Source organism: Larus michahellis, chromosome 1 (genome assembly GCF_964199755.1).
Source record: "Larus michahellis chromosome 1, bLarMic1.1, whole genome shotgun sequence".
In the NCBI taxonomy this organism is placed as follows: domain Eukaryota; kingdom Metazoa; phylum Chordata; class Aves; order Charadriiformes; family Laridae; genus Larus; species Larus michahellis.
This window is the reverse complement of record NC_133896.1, coordinates 93,454,408-93,480,699: the sequence shown is the minus strand read 5'-3', so window position 1 is coordinate 93,480,699 and position 26,292 is coordinate 93,454,408. Positions and strand designations below refer to the sequence as shown.

Sequence of the window (26,292 nt, the reverse complement as noted above, 5' to 3'; positions counted from 1 at the left end):
CAAGAACTCCTGTAACCGCAAACATATTCTCCTTGTGAGTGAACTTTTTTTTTTGCTCAGGCAAGATGCCCAAATTTTGCCTGGTAAAGAGAATACACTTTATACTTCAGGAAGCCAAAGACAACTGTCACATTTCAGATGCTGATTGTATGATGGGCCTCTGGCAGACATGAACCTTAAAACGTTCACTGCAACTCCATCTGGTTTCCTCGCTAATCTTCAGAGGTTCATGGCTTCCTCTCCAAAGGTCTTAAATAGCATTGCTTAGCTTTTTAAGTGCACGTGCACATAAATCTTGACAAACTTTGGAAAACTTTCCCTTCAAAAGAATTATCACTTTCCTTCCTTTAGCCCTGGCAGCATCACCAAGCAAGTAAACTAAATCAGAGATTAACTTCACTGTTACTGAACTGAAGAAAGGCTCGCCCATAGGATGAAAGCAGTGTAGTTTGTCTGAGGCTTTTTGTAGGCTAAATAGATGTTAAAACCCCAAAAGTTTTCTGAGCCTCCAAATGCAACCTGAGATGCAGCCTGCTGATCCAACATACAACAAACCCAATTTCTTCCAAGTGTCTCAGAAAACTTACCAAGTTCTGAAATCTCCTAACTCAGGAGTGACAACAATGGGTTTAGATGGACATGGAGCACCTGCCTACACAATAGACGCTATGGGAACAGACTAGTTCTGAAGAACATTCAATTCAGAAACCTTTCTTCATCAAGGATGAGCTAAGCAAAGCACAAAAAAAACGCCCTACATTCACGGACCCCACAAAAACTCTGCATTGTGTTTTTTACCCTTTCCTTAGTTTTGGCAGTACAAAATACAAAACATAGAATGAGGAACGTACCAAATAAACAATATGCAGATCATTCTCCAGAACAAAGCTTTTCATAGCTCGCTGCAGGTCAGCAAAGATTTCCATGGCTTCAGTTGGTGAAAGGGAAGAGGAAAGAGTAGCTGAGCCAAGATGTGTTGGATGATAAACCTTTGCTGTTAAAAAAAACACAAAACAAACAAACAAACACCACAGAGAAACATTTCAGTGCAAGTTTTTATCTCATTTTCAGGTTGCAATTTTATAGATATTGTTTCTACTAACTTTTCCCAACTGCTTTTTCAAGAAGAAATAGTGTATTTCTCCATTCTGCAGACAGGAAAATGGAAACAATAAAAGTTTTAGACTTGCATAAGTCTAAACTAGACTTTTTCAGAGGCCAGATCACAAGCTTGAATCCCTCTAACTGCTCAGGCTAACAGTTGTGATAGCTATTTGAACAAAAAACAGTGGAATCCCATCTGCCATCCTGCCTAGGAGTTATCATTTTGGGTACTTCTGTCTTAGGAAGACCAAATATCTCCTATCACCTATCACCTTTTCTTAAAAAGAGATACAAATCAACCTGTAATGGGGACTCTTACTATTACTGTAAAAGTCTCGTCTTTAGCCATTTTAAGAAAATAGCCAAAATAGGGAAAAAGTGCAACCATGTACGCCAAGCAGTTCTGGAAGAGACTTGCACTCTTGGAACATACTGGTTCTTCAGAAAGACAAAAATTGTAGTCTACAGTCAATGTGCACAAATTCTGTAATAAAAGTATGCCTTGTTTAAAGATAGTTTGGGAATTTGTAGACTAGGATGCATCAGTCTTAGAGGTGATGTGCAGAGAGAGGCTCTCCAAGAAGGATAAGTGCATGGAAAAAGCGCTAAAGCAAGTACAAAGACACCTCCAGAAAGGGGGGGTGTGGGGGGGGTATAAATTCTTGTTACACAAGAATTTTAAAATGATGATTTTAAAATTTTAAATGATTCTTTAAAATAAGAACGAAAATGCATGGAAGTCCTCACTATGAAGTTACATTGAACACCCACCTGGCTGCAGAAGATTTACGGATTCAAAACTGCTAACTGAAATCACTGGGAAGAACACCAATGTTACCTGTCACATCGTTGCCAGATTCCAGAACCTGTATGAATTCATTTTCCAGCAACCACGCCACACAAGCCTCGATAGGTCCAGTCTGCACTTTATCTTGTACTTCCTCATTTCCCCACTTGCTTTCTTTCAAGCTGGATGCAAGAAGAGTGCAAGAAGCGTAGGTCTGCACATCATCTGGAGTGCTGGCCACTCCCCCAACTATGATCTGTTAAAGAAAACGATATCTTATTGCCAGAGATGCAACAGGGTGCAATATCAGATCAGAGAATAAAAGAGATTGATCCATCAGATATCTAAGTTTTAAAGAACCAGTATGAGAGGGAAACATCAGGCAAAGCAACTGCCAATCTTTAAGGACTTTTCTGGGCAAGAAGTTAGACATCTTCGGTAGAAGTAAGAGGACTAAGCTATGGGAAAGAATGAATTATAAAATATTATTTTTGATAGTAAACATACACATAGTAGCAATTCAGATTTGAGACTAGCCCTAGGCATTTTGCTTAGCCAACACTGTGAAATACTTTTAAAAGGTTAGCACACAAACTGCAATTTTCTGAAGACAAAAAGCAAACAAGGAAGAAAGAGTTCTCCTAAGGCTTTTCAGCATACTGAAGTTTTCTCTTAATAAATGTGAATGCTACACTCCATCATTGTTTTCCTGATTGAGAGTAACCTTCTTTCCCTTGGGTTTTGTTCTAGTTTCGTTTTTGTATAACTGCTTTTTCCTTGTGAGTTCTTTCCACACGTGTGTCTTCCTTGAGATAGCAAGGTCTTTACCTGAAAACTTACTTTCATGGTTTCAATGGATTTTTTTTTCATGTTATAAAGCAACACCAGCTTTTAGATAGCTTTTATGTAGAAAAACACATTTAGAAATTCCATTGGTCTGCTAAAAATTCAAGATCTAAGGAATCACAACCAAGTTCTAAGTACCACAGCAGCTTTCACAAGGCAGTAGGAGTAGTACAGCAAACATTTATGTATTTAAAAAGTCTAAGCTAAATTCAAGCCCAAAAGCAACTCTGGAAAAGAAGACAGGCTCGCTTATGTGGAACAACACCCTTTTGGTCCTTTTTACTCCTGTAGGAATCCTACAGAGGAGGGCAGGGTAGAGGGAGGGAATCGTGTACCACACTGTTTGTTCAGCAAAAATGCATTTACAAAAGTTCAGTCATTTCTGTGCAAAAGAGGTAGGTAGGTTCAGGGGGGAAATAAAGGACCCTACAAGGTTCTACAGACATCATTATGGCCCAATTCAGTCTATGAAGCCTCCGGGATCAGTAATTTACAAGCATCTCCCAGATAAGACCGTCAGGTCACACATGAAGTTTAAGAATTACACTTATTTCTGCCTGCAGTTTGAGTATATATATAAATGCAAAAGCAAAGCTTAGTAACTCCTGTTTGAGTGTGCTCATGTCCTAATCTGCAGCAAGCAGAGACTGAAACATACCAAACCAAACACTGAATACTGAAGCAAGCTTGCAGACCCAAGTGATTTTCTTCTGAAGCTGCTTGGCTTGAGAAGGGAGGAAACAGAATAGGAAGAAAATGCACAGAAAACATTTGATGGTGTCACAAAATAAACTATCCTACAATTACAAGAGTGAAAGCACAATTCTACTCCCCTTCCATGTGTCCTGTACCTCAAGTATTGCTCTTTTCATGCTGGAAGCAACACCTTCCCCTTCTCTCCTAAGCAAACAGCTGCAAACAGGCTTGAGAGATCCCTGAAGTAGAGCAGCTCCTTTTGATCTTTCTGAGGGCTTGCAAACTAAAATGCTCTCACCTATAGGAAAAGAACAAACAAACAAGCAAAAACATTAATGACCTTAGTAGTGCATCTTAGCACTATAATAGCCACATACAGTTCATCAAGGATGTATTATTGGAATGGAAAACTGCAGGTATTTTTGAAAAGGCTGAATAAATAAAAAAAAAAAGAACGAAAAACCTTTATAACTTTGAACAGTGTATATCCATTGCTATGTAAGAACTCCACAGATGCATAATACTTAAGAACTAAAAGCAGAGCAAACTTCAAAGTTACATTAGGCTGGTCAGGGTCTTGCCAAATCAGCTAAAGAGCTTCCATAGCCCCTCTGAGCATCTGATTTGTTGCTGAACCACTCTCGCTTCTTGTTCTGGAATTGACTGGAACTATAATACACAGTGGCATCAATTTTTCTTCTGCACTACATTATTAAACTGAAAAGATTCTTAAATGCAAGAAGAAAACATAAAAGCTGCACAGCACTTTGACAGTTTAAGTCAACCAGCTTCCACTCCCAAAATGAAATAACACAGATACCAAAGTAATTCAGAAATCCAGTTATTAATCTATGCATTCTCTGAAAATATTCTCTGTGTGTGTATATATACGTGCATATACATATATATACACATACACACACACATAAAATCTTAAGTACCATGAATGGTTTCCACTGAAAGTACATCTAAATATGCCTTATCTTAAAATTCTCTATCAGACATTGTTAAATTAATCCCTACCTACTGAAATTCTGTGGGTGACAAAAAAGGTCCTGCAGCCATGAAAACAAAATAAAAATAATGGGCCAATTCCTTTAATGAGATAATAGTACAGACTACCCATGGAAAACACAGTGGTTGCATAAAGGAGAATTTTTTCGACAAAGCCGTTAGGTCCCTGGAAGACCTCGGTAGTTAGAAGCTTTGCCAATTGGCACAGGATAAATGAATTATGGGTAGGACAAGCTTGCCCTTGACTAAGAAGAATGCATTAGATTTGGATTAGCCGGAGAGTAAATATTATGATAGGTTTATGATAACCTGTTAAGATTTAAGTGCACATAGTCTGGACACCAAGATAATTTTGGTAGTGGGTATCTTTGTAAGATCCTAGGAATTTTAAGTTATGATAAAACTGTAGCCAAATCCAGAGGTAATGAAAACACAACTGCACTTAAATGTAATGAATACAACACATACCACAAATGCAGTGTAGGTGAGTAACTGCATACAGCTTAAACATCATTACATAAATGAATTACAGGATGAAAGGCATGCTCAGAGGATGTGTCTCTGGGATGTTTTTTATCCTGCCAGGTGAAATTTTTGACATCTGTTGACCATGTACTTTTGCCAGAGCTAAGAGTACAGAAGATAAAATGCCTGTAGGCATTGCTTTGTGAATTTTGATTTTAGCAGTAAAGAACATTCACTCATTTCATATTTGGGTTCTGACGTGACCTACAATTCCCTCTGAAAACTTTGACTCTTCAGTGTGATAAATCTAACAGAAGATGGGTATCCACTTGGCTCTACATTATCTGACAGTCATTCAAGACTTGGGGGAAAACCTTTCCCAAGATGCCACTGAAAATTTAAAGCCAATAATTGCAAGCTAGTACACAGTGGGGGGAGGGGGGGGAAGGCAAAAAGGAACTAAGGTACTCTAAGATCCCTTATGTACATTGAGGTAAGAGGGGACGTCAAAGTTAACATCAGACTAGACAAACACCAGAAGATTCTGGCTATCTAGGCATAAAACTCCATTAAAAGCAAAAAAAGATTCCATTATATTTCTCAGGTTTGTTCAGCAATATTGCACAAACCTTGGCAACATGACAGTTTTGATGAATGCAAAAATAATCCAATTTCATTTTCTGAAGTGATGTTTTTAAATTTTCATCAAATCAGAAAAAATAAATTTAAAAAAATCAAAACCTGAGACAATCCAACACTACAATGTTGGGAGGGGAGGAGGAAATCAACCCAACAGCATTTATCTTCTGTCTGTCAGCTGAATTTCATATCCACATAAGGCATTTTTTCCAGCTGAAGTTGCTGTCCTCCAGTCTCCCCCCCTACTCTGTGAAAGAGTAGCAGCTGGTAATGTAGCTTTATGTTCTCACCCAAAAGACTCTGCGGAGTGGAAAAAAATGGTACATTCATGAAGCTCATCAGCATAAAATCAACTGCTTACTGTGCAAAACATAGTCACATCAGAACTGTCAAAAAAAGGGTACTAATTATTGTAACTTCAAGGGGGGAAAAAAAGAAACTTCAAGGAATAATGTAATTTTACACCTGCCAGCTACACTCAAATGACAAAGTCTGGAAAATTTCAAAACACACCATGCAGCTGCCCTTTTCTTTAACACATAGGGATAGCTCACAGAGATATAGGTCGCAAAACGCTGGGTTGCTATGCTACTCCAGCAAAAATAGAAAGTTAAATGTAAGAACAGTCTGCTTACATAGGATTCCAGCAAGCACCAATCAAACCATCAGTAGGGCAAATCCCACCTCCCGCTTCTGTTGAACTTCTTATTTTCTACTGCGTTTATAGTTGTATAATACAATTTTTCCAAACATCATCCATGAAGATAAGTTTCCATTGCAAAGTATAATAACAGGCAGGATTATGTTGTTGAACATCAATCAGTGCCACTGTAATGCATGAGGACAGAATATTATCTATGAACTACTGTTCATATTTCCCTGTCTCTCTGTTGCATCACTACTTTCAAGGGCCATACAAGTTATCGTTAAGTTTAGTGAAATTTTAACAAATCCAAATCAGAACTCCAGACATCAGAAGTAGTTTGTCAAATTATGGCTGTAGACTTTAAATGCATTTCTTACATTTTAGGCCTGTCCAATGAGAGTTTAGTGTAAGTTTTCTCACTGAAACTGTAAATGCTTTAGTAAACTGACCATGGTATGGCAAATGAACAACACAGCCTTAGAAGCTAACAAGAATTCAAAGGAAAAAATAGCGTGTTCCTGAAGTAACTGACATGTAAATACCAAAGTAAGTCTCATGCAGTGAAAAGAATCCCCTGGGAATTACAATTTTTACTCCATTAATACCAAACAAATTCATCTTGATTAACTTAATCATACTGAACACCAAAGGAATTCATCATGATTAGTCACTAATTGCGAAGCACTGCCCTGGATTTAATCAGGTTAACACCATTCTTAGAGAATGTTAATAAAGCCTCTGCTTACCCTCTGTGTCTGCTCCTTTCCTGCCAGCCCTGCCAGCCATCTGCTTGTAAGTGAGAATGTCCAGCAGTTTGCCACCAAACATGGGAGTTCGTATAATTACTCGGCGTGCAGGCAAATTCACTCCAGATGACAGTGTGGAGGTTGCTGCTAGGACTCTAATCAAGCCCTGACGAAAGGCTCCTTCAATGATGTCCCGTTCATCAAAAGTAAGACCTGAGTAGAGATGACTTTTAGCAAACCCAGTAACGGTGAGACTGCATTTAAGAGCTAATAATATTACTGTCAAGCAAGGGGAAGAACAAACATACTTAATGAACGTTCATCTTTCAGTGTTAGGAACTAGACTCGCAACACTACCTCAGCTAACTTCTTTTGAATCACAAGTGAAGCAAAATTTTACCATTGTTTTCATCATTCAGTTGACAGTAATAGTTATAAACTAGCTTTTCTAAGTTGCTTCTACACATTGCAGCAAGATGAACAACTATTTACTACATATCTACAAGCACTGCAAGTAAATAAATAAATAAAATAAAATAAAAAGAAGAAAACTGGATGTAACAAACACAGTAGGCAACTAGAATTTAGTCACTTGCCATCCTGACCCTGGAATCCTTCTTAATTATTTCCATTTTAGGTTACAGGTCTAATATGTATCTTCCTACATTTCCTTGAGGGCTTCAGGCCAATTTTATTCTTGAGAAAGAAATCCACCATCTATAAGAATTTGGAATTATTCTCCCTACATATTCAATGCCATAGCTACTGCTCTCTCTTCCAGAGTCAGTCCTTTCTCTCAATGGATCAACAGGTGATATGCAATATTACCTACTTGAGTAAGAAAAAAATAAAGGTCTAGCCACAAGCATTCACAACACATGTTCCTTTTATTTTTATTTTCATTGTTATACTTCTTCTTTACTGATCTATTTCAGTATTATGTTGAGGAAAATTGCTCTGAAATACTCTGGCAGTTTTAGGGACAACTTGAAAATGCTTGGGCTGCAATGAGGTAATTGTTCAGGCATTTCACACAAAAAAAAATAACTTGTATTTAAAAAGTTGCTGTTATCCAACACAAAAGAGAGAATATTTATCATAACAATTAGTGAATTAAAGTCTTTGGCCACAATAAAAGAATTTCAAATTTACCTCTAACTGTGAGATTCCCAAAGCACTTTAATTCCTAAGCTACAAAAGGCTTCAAAAAACAACTAGTAAATTGCTGGTAACTACAGCAAAAAGAACCCATATGATTTGACCGTTACAGAATTACAGACCAAGATATTCAGGAATACCTGCATGATGAAATGCCACTCCCCATGGCAAAGTACGTTGAAGCACAGAGTCCAAGCCTGAGATAGAACGCTTTAGCTGATCCAGAACCTCATCAATTCCTTCTCTGTCCACAACAACTGGGGCAAGGGCTGAGGTTTTTGCAGAATCTTGAGAGAGAAAATATTTTTATAGTTTCTACTAAAATTAATTTTCCTTAAAGGCACTGTGCATACTATAGTCTTCTATTAACTACTTTTCTCTTACTCTCGGCCTGTTGCAAACTGTAGAATTCCCTGGCAATGATGTCTGCCAGCTTCTCACACCAATTCTTGGATGGACAGAAAAGCAGGACTGAACGGCCATCACAAACAGTCTCATAACACAGGCTCACAACATGGTCTTCATCTCCCTGAATGGAGACAAAATATTTTCAATGCACTCTCACACTGAATGGGGTTTCTAAATGCTGTCATTCTTCTGTGTCACAGTAGGAATCTTCTGTTTCAAGTTAGAAAGAGGAGCAAACAAACAAGACTGAGCACTGTTATCTTAGTTACTGTCTTGCTTTAGGAAATCCAAGCACTAGCATGACCACATTGTAGAGGACAGCCCTAGACCTATCCATAAATAAATCTAAGGTTTTACATCTTGCTTTCATAAATCTGTTTCTGAATGAAAGCCACACAGTGCACACACACAAAAAAAAACCCACTGCAACCTCCATGTCGTGGCTAACAGCAGTGAGGAAGAAATAGGAAGCGCCCCAAGGGAAAACATCACTTTACAATAACTAAGAAAGACTTATCAAGTAGCATGTTTGAATGAGATGCAGCAGTCTGAGCATCCCCAATAAGATGCACACAGCAAGCACTGATGACCAAAGACTGCAAGTGTTCAGAGCACAGTGGAAGGCTTTTATGGATAATTATACAGATATGCATGTAAAACCCCACTGTTCACAGCTTGTCTTTTTGGTTTTAAGATCCTAAGAGCGTTCCTGCAACTGATCTGTTTTGCTTGGCTAAGACAGAGTCTCTTCCAGCAAGCAGGCCAAAGGAGGAAGAGAAAAAAGGTAGGCGTACAGTAAGAAATAAAAAGCACTAACATGCAAATGAAAACAAGGGAGCAATGGCAGGAACTGCATATACACATCAAAAGTTCGGTAAGCATTCAGCCAAATTCAGCAGAAGTGGAGAGGTCATCAAGTTCCCTTTTTCTGGTCCAGTTTGAGGCACAGAACAGAAGTCTGAAGGTCCAGTAATAAATTTCAAGCCAAAGAGGATCACCTGGTCTGATAAAATAAGACAACTCCCTTAAACTGTTGAGTCATGAGCCTAGTTTAGTTCTTTCTCACTAAATTTAGTACCTATCCAAAGCAACTACTTCAAAAATTACTGAGAAGAGGAGATGCAACATCACCTTCTCAATATGACCACACAAAAGCAATCTTCTAGATATTCTTGTCACAAACATTTCCTTTTGTTTCTAGGATCCTTTTTCTTTGCTGTGCTACCATGCTACTGCTAACAGAAAATTTGCACACAAGGAGAATGGGTGCAAAATATTCCAGAATATTGCTGGCATTCAGCCAACATTGCCCAACTACTACTAATATTACACAAAGCAGTTGAAAAGACTGGGGAGAGAATTCACCCTTCAAAGACTCCACAGAAAAGCAACCTACAAGAAGTGCAAATTTCACATTTTTACCCATTTGGTTCTTCCAAATCATTATAGTACATTACCCTTTTCACATCCTTTTCAAGCACGCAAGAGTACTAAATACTGTAAACAGATTCAGAAGAATCAGGATGGACATCTGCCTCCTAATCACTGACAAAATTAGATCATTTAGCAGTTTAACATAAGCAGATTCAATACCAGATTTTAATGCAAACGTATTCTCCCAATGATTAATGTATATTCCTTGGCCTAACCAGGAAATGCCTTCATTTATGAAAGTGAAGTAGATTCCAGGACACGACATAGGGTGGTGGATAAGGGGAGAACCAAGCTCTTTATATCTGTCAAGTGCTCAAAAACAAGATAACTACAAAGTCAACTTTGTCTTCAAGTCAGATTCAAGAAACTTCAAGAACTTCATGAGTGTGAGTGTGTTTTGGATTTTGTTTAAATCAGTAGAAGACCAAAAAAAACCAATTTTGTTCTCGGTTTGAGGATACAATCTGTGAAGTAAACAATGAAGCCGGGAATGTCATCTATTAAAAGAAAAATTAAAAACATAGCAGTAGCTGTCTTTTTAACTTTAGCTGTACAAAAGGTCCTATCCCAAAGCCACTGCTCAGAGTTTTGTTACCTTCAGTTGAAGCTTGGGCTGGAATTCTCGCACTAAATTCATGGAGGAGTCATAAATTTTGCTGCCAATTTTCACCCATTCCTTGAGGGGCACAGGGCGAAAATCCGTACAGTATAGCTCTGCATCTAACCATGAGGCTAGGAGTCCCAAGTTAGGGAGGGTAGCACTCATGCCTACTATCTGTACCCCATCAAAACGGGGACTGGTCATCTTCACCTGTCTGGAAGTGATTAGAAGAAAACGAAAGTTAGTGACAATAAATAAATCAATCAACTATTTCCTTGCCATTAACAAAAACATGGAAATAAAAGAATGGTTCAGCCTCCACTGCAGTCTTTCTAAACTTAAACGCCTTAATTAAAACACTTCCATTTGTTCAATTTCAGGACAAATAATACCAGACTAAGGCGTTCCTAGAGTTGGGAACCAAAGCCCTTAGTTCAGCAAAGAAGAAAGCAGCTCCATTTCTCGAAGTGCTGAACAGCAGTTTTCACTAAAGGCAGTGAAAAGTAATGGGCTCTTAACAGACCAGCAAACACAAACCATTCATTTAGACACCCAAATGTATATATTAACTCAGGCTTTTACATCCACACAACAGGGGGTTCTTATGCTCCTAAGCCTACCTTTGAAAACTACTCATTTGCATTGCACTGAGCCACAAATTGAGACTTTAAAAAATAAAAAGGTCCAACAAATCAATACGAGCTCAGAAACAGCACGAACCTTCTTAGAAGACCCTGGTAATCCTGGCAAAGACAAGACGCAGGAAACAAGACTACCCAGAAGCTACAGTAAAAAAGGCGAGTCACTGATGAGACAGAAATAAGGAAGATGTAGAGACAAACTCTCTCTTATCCAAGCTCTTCAAGCATTTGCTACTACAGCTCCGCCATCTAAGTTGCAGATTTTGCCCCCTACAGCAACTTTTGACCTTGTCCCTCCGAAAGCAACTTTTGACCTTTGAGGATTAAAAACATTCCAGCTCCACAACACACTGTTTGACTAGGAAGGAGAAAATTGCTGCAGAATTTTGGCTGGGTCTGCAAAAGCCTGACAGAGAAGCAAGGACATCCATACTGCCACCAGGAAGCATTCTCTGGATACAAAGACACCACTTATACTTCAGTTGGACATCCAGCTAACCACTTAAAAAGCTCTTAAAAGCACTAGTCATTCTGATAATCAGTCAGGCTGGACAGTATTTAAAGAATTTGGATAAAGGGACTCCCATGAAATAACAGGAGAGAAGAAAAGGCACCACAGACTTGGGAAGACATTTGAGAGAAAATGTGGTCTTCAACTCCAGGAGTCTCAGCTGGATTCCAAAACAAAAGTAGCAGCCACATCCTTCATGTCACTAAGTGGTACAACGACTCACTGTCAACTTCACCTTGATGGAGAGATGGAGAATCCGGGCCCTAGCGCCTATATGGTGAAGGCCCGAGTACTGTGTCTTCCCAGGAACATATCTTGATGCATCTATCCCTTTTTCCCAGACAAATGTTTTCTCCTTCTGCTTCTTCAACACAAGGGAAGAAAGCAGAGACTGGACCTGCACCTGTGCTGCAGCTACATGATAAACCAAGGTAAAAGGAGTGGCAAAGCCACTCACACTGCCCTGAAGTGTACTGCCTTCCAGGACTTATGGGGAGAATATGAGAAAAAGTCAGAGGTGATTAGACCTAGAACACTGCTGGATCCTGGAAATCAGGATGGGAAATACTGGCTAAAATATCCAGTGGAGAGCCAATGTAGAAATGGAAGTTCCCCCAGAACTAAATCTAGGAGAACTAAGTCTAGGAGGTTCCTGAACTGTGTTGAGGATGACTTCTTGACACAGCTGGTGAGGGAGCCAACTAGGTAAGGTGCCCTGCTGGACCTGTTGTTTGTAAACAGAGAAGGACTTGTGGGGGATGTGATGGCTGGCGGCCGTCTTGGCCATAGCAATCATGAAATTATACAGTTTTTGATTCTTGGAGAAGCAAGAGAGTGGGGTCAGTAAACTGCCACCTTGGGCTTCTGGAGAGCAGACTGATCTGTTCAGGAGCCTGCTTGACAGAGTCCCTTTGGAAGGCAGTCCTGAAGGGCAAAGGAGTCCAGGAAGGCTGGACATTCTTCAAGAAGGAAGTCTTAAAGGTGCAGGAGCAGGCCATCCCCATATGCCAAAAAATGAGCCACCAGGGAAAAAGGCCAGCCTGGCTGAACAGAGAGCTGTAGTTACAACTCAGGGAAAACAGGAGAATTTATGGCTTTTGGAAGAAGGAGCAGGCCTCTCATGAGGACTACAAAGACGTTGTGAGGCTATGTAGGGAGAAAATTACAAGGGCCAGAACTTAATCTGGCTTCTGCTGTTAAGGACAATAAAGAATGTTTCTATAAATACGTTAGCAATAAAAGGAGGACTAAAGATAATCTCCATCTTTTATTAGATGGGGGGGAAACATAGTGACCAAGGATGAGGAAAAGGCTGAGGTACTTAATGCCTTCTTTGCCCTCAGTCTTTGGTAGTAGGACCAGTTCTTCCCTGAGTACCGAGACCCCTGAGCTAGAAGACAGGGATGGGGAGCAGGATGAAGCCCCCATAATCCAAGGGGAAATGATAAGTGACCTGCTACAGCACTTAGACACACACAAGTCCATGGGGCTGGAGGGGATCCACCCAAGGGTACTGAAGCAGCCAGCGGAAGTGCTCACCAAGCCACCCTCCATCATTTATCATCGGTCCTGGCTAACCGGAGAGGTCCCAGTTGACTGGAGGTTAGCAAATGTGACGCCCATCCACAGGAAGGGCCGGAAGGAGGATCCAGGGAACTACAGGCCTGTCAGTCTGACCTTGGTGCCTGGGAAGGTTATGGAACAGATCATCCTGAGTGCCATTACACGGCACATGCAGGACAACCAGGTGATCAGGCCCAGTCAGCATGGGTTCATGAAAGGCAGGTCCTGCTTGATAAACCTGATCTCCTTCTATGACAACATGACCCACTTAGTGATGAGGGAAAGGCTGTGGATGCTGTTTGCCTGGACTTTAGTAAAGCCTTCGACACTGTTTCCCACAGCATTCTCCTGGAGAAACTGGCTGCTCATGACTTGGACAGGTGTATGCTTCACTGGGTAAAAAACTGGCTGGAAGGCTGGGTGCAGAGAGTGGTGGTAAATGGAGTTAAATCCAGTTAGCGGCCGGTCACAAGTGGTGTTCACCAGGGCTCAGTATTGGGGCCAGTTCTGTTTAATATTTTTATCAATGACCTGGACAGGGGCATCAAGTGCACCCTCAGTAAGTTTGCAGACAACACAAAGTTAGGTGGGAGTGTTGATCTTCTTGAGGGTAGGAGGGCTCTACAGGGGGATCTGGACAGACTGCATCAAGACTGGAGGTATTTAAAAGACACGTGGACATGGTGCTTAGGGACATGGTTCAGTGGTGGTTTTGGCAGTGTTAGGTTAATGGTTGGACTCAATGATCTTAAAGGTCGCTTCCAACCTAGACGATTCTATGATTCCAAATTGGTAGTCTGTGCTTAGCCCTGCACTGATACAACTCACAGGACAGCAAGCAGCAGAGAAAAGTGGCAAAATCTGGCTTTTGGTGCTAAGGGAATTGTTGATTTCGACTCTTCTCTCAGCAACACCAATAAAGATTAAGATGATTGATACACCATCTGCTCCATTTGCCTTTGTCTGTGTTTGGGCACTATGGAGCTGCTGGACAGCTTGGTGTTGGGGATCTAGATACTGAATTCTTAAAAGCCTCTAAAGCTCTTCTGAAACATCTAGTCTGTTCCCCAGTGTCCCATCAGTTATGCTAAAGGCAAGAAATCATGCAACCACTAGGCTATTGCATGTTATAAACAAAACCACAGATCACCCTGAGCAGCGCTAACAAAGCAGACTACTGGCACATATTCTTAAGTCTTCTGATCAATCCACCATTGACAAGTTAACAGCATGAGAACTCTTCCACAATACCTGAATGTTTCAGTAGGATAAATACCCCATTCCATAAAATACTGAAAAATTAAGCAGGGCGAGTCCACTAGCAAAAACGTTAAAAGAAATCCAAAATTTTCAAACTACTTTAAATAGGCTAAAAAAGTGAAAGCTTCAGCCTTATTTCTTTTCCTGAGAGAATGAATCCCATGGTAGCACACAAATTGAAAACCATGAGGAAAAGAGGTTTTGACTACAACAGCAGGCCCCTGAGAGATGCTATGAGACCTTAATAACCAAAATAGTCTAGGTCATCACTCTCATAAAAACCCTGGAGCTAACCCAAATTTCCAGTCACCCAGAGAACAAAATATTTAAAGCCATCCATAATTTAGCATTAAAAAGACAAACATCCTGGTCTACCCACCGTTTAGCAACCTTCTCTGTAACATATCTAACTTTGGTCAAAAGGAGTTCCAGCAGATATCCTCGATGAGGGTCTCCCAGCATGTGCAACTCATCCACAACCACCACTCCTGATAAAGAGAAGCACTCAGGTCACATCAGACAAAACTCCAAACTAAGAACAGATAGCCTCAATCCTTTCATATTCCACATGATGAACTGAAATTTATATTGACAGATCTTGCTGTGCTTACCAACACCACTATGGCTTCCTTCTGTCACTGATTCTTCTGAGAGAATGATGACCAATGTCATGACACTTCACACACCCCACAACCTCACACACACACACAATCAGCTTTTAAAAAAAAAATAAAAATAAATAGGTTGTTATTAGTCTGGCCACCAAGCAAAGCAGTATTGCAGCATCTATACTGTAACCTCTCTGCAAGTGAAAACCCCCAGTCTTCAGAGTATCTGGAAAGGAACATTCCAGCACCCAAATGAGCTAGTCAAAAGCTTTGTTGACATCACTGTGTTAGTTAAAAACATCACTCCTTACTAATACAGTAATGTTGGAAAAAAAAAAACCTAGAGCAGACATAATTACAGTGGCATAGGCTGCTTCCTATTATATCTTTTCTCACTAACCAAACCTGAGTGAGCTCTACTATTTAGCTTTGGCTTTCTAATGAAAAAAATCCTTACACGACTGCTCTGTTGTCATCCTACCTCCTGCAAACGACTTTTTAGTCTATTAGCCACCTCCATCAAATGTGTAAGATGTGTGAAAACTGAAAAGAATAATGTCTAAAGAGCTTTCTGAATATCAGCAGCTGAAGACAACAGACCAGATTAGGGTCTCCCTTGAGAAGAAAACAGAAAGCCACTAGAACTCAGCCACCCAGCACACCTCCTGCACACATCCCAACTAGCAGCAGTATGTACCCTTTCTGGCCAGCTGAGAGAGTCACGGGGACATGGAAGAGGCTGAAGGAAGGTTAACCAAAAACAGCAGGGCACAGAGGACACCAGGCTTCATTAGTTCTGCTGCTGTGGAATTTTTTTCCTCTTTGGTGCAGCTATGTAATATCTTCCTGGTACAGCTAAAATAGCAGGAGCTTAAGGGCAAATGTGACCTTATATTATCTGTTTCAATGCTATTTTGCCTTCTTATTTTTTTTCTCTCCTTCCTACATATGTTCCTTCTTTCTCCGTCTGTTTTCTCCCCCTTTCCCTTTCAAGCCACTGAAGTTAGAAAAGAGTGCTGCACTGCTTCATCATCCTCTTTTACAAACTCCCACCCATCCAGCTCCTCTCTCTTCCTGTACTTCCTGTATTCTGTGCTCACTTGTAAAAAATGGTAATTTGTTGGTCACCAAATACATATTTATTCAGCTACCAGAAAAGGCCTCTTCCTGCTTCCCTGTACAACAGTCTGTCTGAGTTATTCCAGCAGCTGAGACAGGACAGTGTAACCAGATATGTAACAAAGTAAAATTCATACAAGTTACCTCTCCAGCCATTGTGCCAAGCAGCAGCACATTTTGCTTCCTGAAATGAAGCACAGAACACTAGTGGTACCTACAAGCCAAAGCACAGGGAATGCCACTATTTGTTGTGCAGGCCACTTGCTCTATACCTTCTGCTGCTACTCAGCTGTAATACGTATTGCAAACCCACGCTAAACCCGTGTACTGTATTGCCCTGGCAGTCTGCAAGCTGGTGAGACCTGTCACACATGCATGGTGCTCTCCTTTATTCAGGCAGTACTCAGAACACGCTCACTGGGGTAACACAGCAGGTGCAATCAGGCAACCAGTATTTTTCACAAAGCTATCCTCATCTTAAAATGGAATTGCAGCAAAGGACGACTACAGGTCCCGGCATGCAATGGTATTTTCTACTCAACAAGAAGCTCAGGAGTGCAAGTGGGGCCAGAATGTCATCACACTGCATTGCTACTGAAAATGAGGGTAGTCTCAGTCCCCTCCTTCTGTCTGCAAATTAGATGCGTCCCTAGAAGACTGCTGAAAAAAAAAAAACTACTAAAAAGTACCTGAGAGTGATCATATACGTTTACTGTAGAATAACTAGGCTGCTTTAAGTCCACATCCTGTTTAAAACTAAAAAGTTCTGAATGACAGGCAGGAAGGATATGAATTATTTTTTTTAAGGATAAGTAAACTAGTAGTTTTTTGATTTCAAGTTTATAATAAGAAAAGAAACAAGTTTTCCCGACTTGTTTTCACAACAGCACATCACAAATCCATTCCCAGCTGACACGTTGAGAAGGCAGCAGATTCTTCTCTAATCCGCTTCCCTAAAAATTCCTTTAGCATCATCGTTGAGAGGCTGAACAAGAGGAATATCAACTCCTATGTACCTGGATGTTCAAAACTGACATGTTATATAATAATTAGCAACACAAAATTGCTTCTAACTGCTTCATACAGCAAAGAGAGCTCTGCCAGGCAGAGGATTTGAGTTCCTCCCAATGATTTCCAAAGGCAACGTGAGCTATCAGCAGGGGGTTGACATCAACAAAAGGAACAGCTCAAGCTTGAGATGGAATCCAGCCAGAATTGCAGTCATCTCCCAATAACTCATCTCAGAAGATAAAACACCCTCGTTACGAACTAGTCTAAATTTAGAATTAATTAGAAGATGAGGTACAATCTTGCAGTTTCAGACAAGCTTGCTTTAGGTGACAGTTAAACTGGCATTTTCAGCTCATGCTTGTATTTTGCAGCCTTTATGAAAATTTATCTCCAAATAGAAAATTTGTCAATTTCTTACTTTAAAGATGATTTTTAAACTCAAATTTAATTTAAAAATTAATTTCGAATAAGCATATATATATATAAAAAAATTTTTACCTTTATTTCAGTTATATGCTCATATTGGGGCACAAGGGAAACTGAGGGTTGCAGCAGAGGTCTTTTCAAATGGTTAAAGAAAAACATCATGCTTTAAGGAAATATCGGTGTTGAGGACCCATATTCAAATTCAAATCTTGTAATCGCTTGGCTGGTTATGCTTAAATGACTCTTCCCAGGTTCAGCCATCTCAGAGAGCACAAGAAAATGTAGGGATGGAATAGAGGTACCAACCAAAGTGATTTGGCTTATCTCTAGCTTCTGAAAGATGGTATCATTAAACAATACATTTTAGTATACCGACTATGCTTCTAAGGCGCCCAAGCCAACATGAACATGGACATCATGACTCCACTCTCTGCCTTATGCCGGCAGTATAGCTTGCACAGTGTAGGGTTAGTTTGGTCCTAGGTCACTATTTAAAACAAAAAAAAAAAAACCTAAACCAAGTAGCAAGATATTGAAACAACTAACTGCGTGATTGGCAGTTCTCTTGCAAGGGAAGGGATGAAGAAATACATTCAAGAATCGGGCTGGACTGCAGGAGCATCAAATTGAATGAGCTTAAAATGCTGCACAACCACAGTCATCCTCTCATCTTCTAGCCTGCTGGCAGTCTAAAGCATGCATGGTGACCCAGCCCCTAGAGATCCCGGTGTGAATGCGTTATCCCATGATCTCACACTCTGACAGAACCTGAAGGGCTTTATTTCCCTTATTCTCTCTCGCATTTAAAATACTCTGCTGGTATACAATGCCGCAGAATATTATTACACCGGATGCACACGGAACAGCAGTTTCATAGGTGGAGGTCTCAGAGTAGTTTTCCAACTCATCTAAAAACTCATCCAGTTTTCCAATTTTTATATTTTTAAAATAGCAGCCAGCTATGTTACAGGCCAAAGTGAAGACGGGGAGGATTAACTGTATAAAATATAACTGGGTATAGCTTTACTGAGCAAGCAAACAAAGGGAAGAACAAACTTCTGACTGGACTAGGAAAACATGTCTCTCCAAGGTCACTCTGGAAACACAGGGCTTCTCCAGGTTTTATATCTCCTGCCAAATACTAAGTGAATACTACCATTATCTAGTGGCCATCAGGGCCGTGGTTACCCAGAAGTCTACATTACAAGGACAGAAGGCTTTCAAGCGAACTACAAGAGAGAAATGAATGTCTCAGCCCTCCTAATAATCAGCATGCCTACCCAGAGGAGCTCTGTGTATTCATTCCACTTACCTGAACCCAGATGAGCACCAAACGCAATTCTGCCTCTTCCTTGAGCTAAATGAAGATAAAACATGGATGCCATACGTACACAATCTCTGTCCCAAACCAACGAACACACATACATTCTTGAACTCAAACATATCCCAGACCTTTAATTCAATTTCATTAATTAGAAAACATTTTCTAGCTGTGGGAATCGCTGCTTATCGCAGCTCATCACTGTCCCATGGACTGTCATCCATTTCAGACAAACTAAAACCTGCAGCTTCTACCTACTCACCCCAGCCACTGAGCTGCATGGAATAGTCCTGACTGCCTTCCTAAATCCACATCAGAGATGCTCTGGAGGAAAAAAAAATGCTCAGTTTTGCTCTGTATTATGTCTGTCACATACAGAACTGAGCAAATGCAAAGTACCCCATGATTTCACCTGTACACTGAGTATGTAATAAACCTCATCCCTGCAACCGTCAAGCCTTGGTACCTTACCCAGTGAGTCCATTTTGTTTTCTTCTATTAGTCTATTGATTAGACCGTTGGCTTTCTCAATGGTGCAGACAGCCACATCCAGGGCAGAGAAACGTCCAGCAGGAGACATGCTTCCCATGTAGCCTTCAACTCTCACATCCACCTCCTGAAACAGGGCCTGTTTTTCAAGGATACAGAATGTCATGCCAAGGTTACAACTCTGCATTTGGACCAATGCCTGCTGGAATCACATAAAAGCCTGCATCCTACAACCGCAATTTCTAGTACTTATAATGCCAACTAATCAGATTAAAGACATAGCTCAGCCAGTTACTGCTATTTTTTTCCCCCACTGTCATTTTTTATTTCTGAAGCAGAAGCCACAGTGTATACATTGCAGGATAAAGTGTACATAGCTGAATAAGAGATGGGGACCGCTGTTTTGTATAAAAACATTTACTATAAAAAAGGTTAGAGAACACACAGTGCAACAGTTTATCATACCAGTGGGTTATGTACAAAGAAGCCTTGCTCCTGAGAAATCCTGGGCAAAAGCCAAATGTGGGACCGCAAACACAGAGATGTCACGTCTCCCACTGAAAGTCAAGAAACAACGACTTCTTTTCTTCCACGGCTTACTACTGCTGTGCCAAAGTTTTGGCACATTACACACTGCATTGAAAAAAGGTACAAATGTTTGAACCAGAGGGGTAGGATACTGTATGATTTCAAGTATGTGCAGCTACAGGCAAACCTTAGGCCAGGAGTATTAAAACACATCATTGGTAATCCTCCAGCTTTACAAGATAAAAGCGTATTTCCATTATCAATCACTACAAAGTAGCTTTTGCACTCAGTTTGTAGCATTTCCTAGCAATTTGCAAGGTTAAGATACCATCTCAGTTTATTAACACCCAAAATGTCTTAAATGTCAGAAACCATAACAAAATGGAAGCAATTTTTGATATGAAAGTCTTTCAAGAAAAAAAATATTTTTGTTTTAAGAAGACTGTTTCCACTGCAATTTTGTTTTTAAATAGCTGGGGTGAGGAAACCAAGACATAACCACATTCTGTCAGAACATATTTTTAGCAAAGTCAAAGTGAAATCAAAGGCACAAAACTCTTGTGGAACACCCCAAGGAAACCTAAAACATCCTTTTATCCTTTCAGATAACATTGACACCTTCCCTTTGTAGTTTTTCAGACACAATCTCTAATTAGAAAATTCCTTTAAAGTTTGTATATTATAAAAATCTGTGAATAAATGCAAGTAACGATGCTTTAAAAATCAAAGCTGAAATAAAATGTTTTAATCAAGTCCTTAAATTTTTTCCAAGTTTCCCTTTTTGGCTAAAACTTTGATGCCTTTGTCTCCAACTTAGAACAAGAGCAAATTTTAAATTATCTACAAATCCTTTCTGAAACAACTCTGCCAATTTTTTTTTCCTCAAATCTATGCAAAAATTTATGTTTAAAAAATGTGACCCAACAACTACAACCCATAAGTTTACCCTCCTTGAATGCTACTCACCTGCAAATAACGTTTTTTCTCCTTGGCCACAGAGACAAAGGGAAGGATGAGAAGAGCTTTCTTACGAGTCTCCAGGACTCGCTTCAAAATAAGCAATTCTGCAACAAGAGTCTTTCCAGCACTCGTTGGAGCTGGGGAAAAAAAAAGTAGTTTTTTTTTTTTTAATTATTTTTAAAGTTTAAAAAAAAAATCCTAAGAACATGCATCATAAAACTAGCATAGAAAGCAGTTACTGAAGAACTTGGCACAAGACTCTTCAACACATGCCTCTCTCCCAGAGCCACAAACACATTTGCAGTTATCTCCATAAAGAGTCAAGGAGACTGCGAAGTATTTCTCTTCTAGCCTCTTCCATCATGCTACCAAGGCTTGCTTTCTCATCTCTGCTGCAGAAGCAACAGCAGCTCAGAGATAAGCCAGGGCAAAAAAAACCAACCAAACAAAAAAACCCACTACAGTTTCTTGGTTGGACAGAAGACCTCAGCCACCACACCTTACTGACGTAGCCCATAACTGTATTAACCTCTCCTGGTTGGCGAGTACTGCTGTTTGCCATCTATCAACCACAAAAAACTGTAGAGGAGATGCCATCTACCGGGGGACAGCCATTACCCAGCAATCTGGCCCAAAGTTTTCTGGTACCAGGTAAAAAAAACTCAAATCCAAGCTTAATTAAGTTGTTCATCTTCCCAGTGCTGCTCTGGGACCTTCTTCCCATGGAGAGCAGACACCCAAGTTGTCATTTCCCACAGATTTCTAGTCCACCAGTCCTACTTCTCCCCCATATACTACATGAAGAGAAAAGATAAAGGAACTGAAAAAATTAGACAGTAAATAAAAATTTCAAAAGCATTTATATCTAACATTGCTGTTATCATTCAGTTCCCGGTTGACATAGTCTGTAATAAAAAAGAGAAAGTCATCGTTAACTGACCCCTAATTATCAGTTTCTAAAGGAACATTAACAGAGAAAATGGAGGGAAAAAAGTCTCTCCTCACATCTGGAAAGGAGTCCATTAAGCCAGGTCTGAGGTATAGTGATGGCACAGATCTTAATGGGGTCTCTCCAGAAGATCTTGACCTTTTTATCTGCCAGACCAGCCCCCTTCAGCAGCAATATGTTCTTGTAAATGGCACTGTAGGGGGCACTGGTATTGTCAGATGTTTGCATACCTGAGTAAACTAGGTTCTTCCCTTCCAGAACTTGTCCGAGCATCAGGCATTCTGCTTGCCATTCAAACATCTGTACTACTCCCAGGCTGTGGTATTTCTCCAGAACTGCTTTGGGAAGACCCCAGCTTGCAAGGAGCAACTTGTCTGCTTGGTCTTCAGGAATATTTAACTGCTGATATTGCCCTTTGGGAGAAAATTTTAAAAAATTAAAAAGTCAAGTATCATCCTTGAATTGAAGGTCGCTTAGGTTATATACCTAAAGGTCAAACTTCTCTACAAGCTCCTGTATTATGAGAGAAGGTAACAAGAAACTACCTTCGCTATATTTTTCAATATTTCCTACGGACAGTTCACTATTCTTCTTACCTCCTGATTTTTTCAATTTTTTCTCCTATAAGGTTTTCCACACTCAAATTATTTCTTCACCAAACTCTCGCTCTGATATTTGCTTTTGACACACAACAGCCATTACCAAACACATACTCAAACAGAGTTTCAGCACTGATTAATATAACAGCATTACAGTGTATTTGACATCTCATCCTCATCCAGACTGTTTCCTTTTCAAATTACTGAGAAATTATCTTATTACAGAGACATCAGTAATCCTCACAGATTACAGAACTGCCCCAGTCTTTTTTCTTGCTTTACGGATGAAATAAAACAACATAAACCAAATAAGCAGTTCAACCTACTCTGCACAATATGTGTTAATCAAGTTTAGCAACACTGATTAGTATCTTCACCACATTGCCAGTTCCTCTAGCTTAATTAAGTTCCTTGATGCTTATTTCTTGCCTTTATAACCCTAAATAATATTGTGCCGGCTACAGATATTGCTTCCTCTCTCCCCTCATTCTCCCTTTTTCCAAATCATTAAGAAAACTCAAACTTTTTGTGCCTTTCCTCATCTGAGATAGGTAACAGGTTTCTGATCCACAGTAATGCCTCCCCCTATTCACCCATGACTATAGAGTTCCCACAATAGCATTTTGTGAAAGGCCTTGTCAAATAGAGATGAAAACCAACTAATTGTGTGTACTGACTCTACTGCACCCATTCTTCGACTGGCACATTCAAAAAAATACTAAAAGAAATTCCCCACCATTGTTGACAGCATAAGGGCCGGTTAGATCAGAAATACTAGTGTGCATAAGCAGCCAGCATTTTTACTCTCAACATACTAAAAATTTCAACTGCCTTCTTAAGGTTAACCCAACCTAGCTGTCACAGGTGCATGATCATTCTCCCCTGCAAATATATAAAAAAGCTGATATAGCTTAGTTCTGAAAGCTTTGTTTCCCTTTGTATAATCAAAGTACTACACAAATACTAAACAAGAAGTTGAGCACCATCAGAAGAGAACAGCAGTACGCCATGAAGCAGAACTGGCTTCCCAAGGGGAATTTAAAGGAGACCAGATTTGTCTACCCTAAAATGTAACTAATATGGCAGAACTAGGATTCGGAATCATGCAAAGAAAAGAAACCCTCTATGATGGGATCTCATGCTTCTTTCCTAATGTTAAAACCAATGAACTACATGTAAAAGACAGAATGAGTAAAGGATTACATGAGTCTGCTTTTTTAAGAATATCTGTAGATTACCACTCAACGCAAGTTTGAAAACTTGTGCTGTATAGGTTCTTAAAGATCTATGTACAGAAGTATACCACTACACTAACCTCTTTCTTACCTGCTAGAAAAATGCTAGGAAAGAGTCAAAGTAAGGAAGATACACATCATTGGTTAAAAGCACCGGGCAATAAATTTCTCTGAAAGAAAATTCTTCCAGGATGTGGGGCCAGTTGGACACAGGAGTGCCACTTACTGAATTGTCTTTGAGGAGTTGTCCCACAAAAATATGTATGTTGCCTTGCTCAGCTCCATTTGCAGGAGCTGACAAAATCATATCTTGCAGAACATAATCACATCAGGAAGAAGATGCGACATGACCGGAGAAGATGTCAAGAGACACAAATGTTTTAAAGAGTTACAAAAAATCACAGAAGAGATAAAGTTACAAGACGTTATATAAATATCTTGATTTCAGATGTTACATACAACTTGATGCTGTATACATCTTCATTTCTCTCTTGATTCAAGAGTGCAGTACGCTGGTAAAGCCTATTGCATCTAGAAGCAACACTTTTAAGTGGTCCTTGCTGGCAGCAGGATCACTTTATAAGACATCATGCCACAAGGTGTTTGTACAACAAATATATATACACAAGATGTTTACATAATATCTTGTGTGTGTATGGGCAAGATGACATACTAAAAAAAACTTACTACACTTCTTGCCTTTGCAGGTATCAGGGCACCAACTAGGACCACTTAAAGCGACGCCTTCAGATGCAACACATTTTACCAGCTTACTGTAATCTTTAATCAGTTTAATAACATAGGTAAAGCCCGCCTCAGATACCAAAGAGCACAGACTATTCTGAGTGTTGTATTATGGTACCACCTAGAGGCCAAGACAAGAATAAGGCCCACTGCTAAGTGAGACACAACGAAACGAGCCCGACTTCAGAAGGGTGCAAAGACTGTAAATTTTCTTACCTTCGTCAACTAAACAGTAATTAGGGCAGGAAAATCCTTCGATTCGTATTTGTACGCTCCCACCCTCGTTAACATAAGCACGTACCTCAGCTACAGCCCCTGCCCTCAAAGGGGAAAGGAACGGGCGAAGCGCCGGTGCTCCCGCCCCAGGGCAGCCAGTCGCCTCCGGGGCGAAGGCCCCGCACGCTGGGCCGGGAGAGGCTCGGAGCGTCCCTGGCCCCTTCCAGCACCGCCCGGGGCCCACCGCCGGCGACGCGCCTCAGCGCTATGTTGCCTCACGGGCCAGCGGCGCGCAGGCCGAGCCGGGCAGCCCCGGGGACCGGGGAAGAGGAAAGGGAAGGCCGCACTCTCCTGCGCCGGTACCTGTCGAGCTGCCGCCGGGGCTCCCGCTGCCGCGCAGGGAGAGGTCGAGGCCGGGCGGGGGGCTCAGCACAGGCCGGCAGGGAGCGGCGGAGCCGAGCGGAGCGGCCTTCCCCGCCCCGCGGGAAGCGGCCGGGCCGCCCAAGCTGCCGCCGCGGAGCCCCGCGGCCGAAGCTGCGGCGACGGCGTTCGGGGTGACGCCGCCATGTTCCCGCCGCGCCATTCAAACCCCGGCACCGCCCCGCCCGGCCGAGTAGGCGCCGCCCGACCCAGCGCGGCCGCTGGGCGGCTTCTCTGCCCCCGCCTCGGGGCGGCAGCCCCGCTACCGGCACCCGAAACGGGCGCGGGGAAAGGGCAGGAGCGACGCCGGCTCCGTGTGGTGGATGCGAGGAGGGTGTTCCCGCAGCCAACTGGGTACGCTGCAGCAGCGTCGGTTATTCGTGTTGTACGGGTGAAAGAGAATTAACGACGCAACATAACGCGGTCTGCTTCAGCAAAAGAAGCTTGCCACAAGCACACAGCCTCACCTGGGAGAGCTGCTTCATCCTCGGAAACGATAAACAGGGAACAGCACGAAGGACAGATAGCCTTGCTTTCTGTTTTTAAGGCCTCAGCTTGCCAAAATAACCCCTTCAGATTCTTCAGAGAGTAGGGGTAGTTTCACCTCTTCCCAGTGATGTGAATGTCTGAAGCAGTTCTGTGAAAATTCTGCAGTATCCCAAAAATGGAAGTCTTTGTCCTTCACTTGTAGAAGTTCCAAGTAGCATGACATACAATGGTTAACAGCAGAGGGGGGGAGATTAAGGCTTTTCTAAGTTGCTTTTAACTTCAACTTAAGAAGACACGCTCATCTATCCAGAAATACAACTGAGGGTGAGCACTCAAAGCAGTTCCAGTAGCACAAACATATGCAGTATTTCCTTCTGTCCCTCAGAAGGAAATACTGCACTCCCTCAAAAGGGGTGCATCTTTTATTTTGGGTAACATGCACACACACTCTCTCAGAAATACTTTCTCTCCATGTTCTGTACATCTCTACAGAGAAATGGATCACAGCTTGGGAGGCTGACCTCATGCAAAGCACTGCCGGTGCTCATCATCTCAAACATGCACACACACCTTCTCCAAGGCACCCAAGACCCATGTCCCTCAGCCTCTCTCCTCACAGGAACTGGTCACTGGCCCAGAAACACTGGGAGAACAGCTGG

At 41.1% G+C, this 26,292-nt stretch overlaps 1 protein-coding gene across 7 annotated transcripts in view; it reads right to left on the bottom strand.

The window, feature by feature from the left end:
• Positions 1 to 25,316, bottom strand: part of POLQ (DNA polymerase theta) — a 56,833-nt gene extending 31,517 nt beyond the window's left edge. For 3 of the 7 annotated variants that reach the window (XR_012588187.1, XM_074593465.1, XM_074593475.1), the window contains exons 1-13: positions 25,088 to 25,307; positions 22,161 to 22,343; positions 20,988 to 21,118; positions 19,476 to 19,632; positions 18,996 to 19,040; positions 14,899 to 15,007; positions 10,539 to 10,758; positions 8,486 to 8,630; positions 8,242 to 8,388; positions 6,944 to 7,156; positions 3,589 to 3,731; positions 1,943 to 2,147; positions 852 to 994 (exon numbers count right to left, since the gene is read on the bottom strand). Coding sequence is in view for 6 of the 7 variants with exons in the window: in XM_074593465.1 (XP_074449566.1) it covers positions 852 to 994; positions 1,943 to 2,147; positions 3,589 to 3,731; positions 6,944 to 7,156; positions 8,242 to 8,388; positions 8,486 to 8,630; positions 10,539 to 10,758; positions 14,899 to 15,007; positions 18,996 to 19,040; positions 19,476 to 19,632; positions 20,988 to 21,118; positions 22,161 to 22,343; positions 25,088 to 25,307 (2,061 nt within the window). In the remaining variant the exon portion in view is untranslated. Of the gene's footprint in view, positions 1 to 851; positions 995 to 1,942; positions 2,148 to 3,588; positions 3,732 to 6,943; positions 7,157 to 8,241; positions 8,389 to 8,485; positions 8,631 to 10,538; positions 10,759 to 14,898; positions 15,092 to 18,995; positions 19,041 to 19,475; positions 19,633 to 20,987; positions 21,119 to 22,160; positions 22,344 to 25,087 lie in introns of those variants that run through there. The other 4 variants (XM_074593483.1, XM_074593490.1, XM_074593511.1 and 1 more) reach the window with 3 other exon arrangements.
• Positions 25,317 to 26,292: the final 976 nt, after the last annotated feature.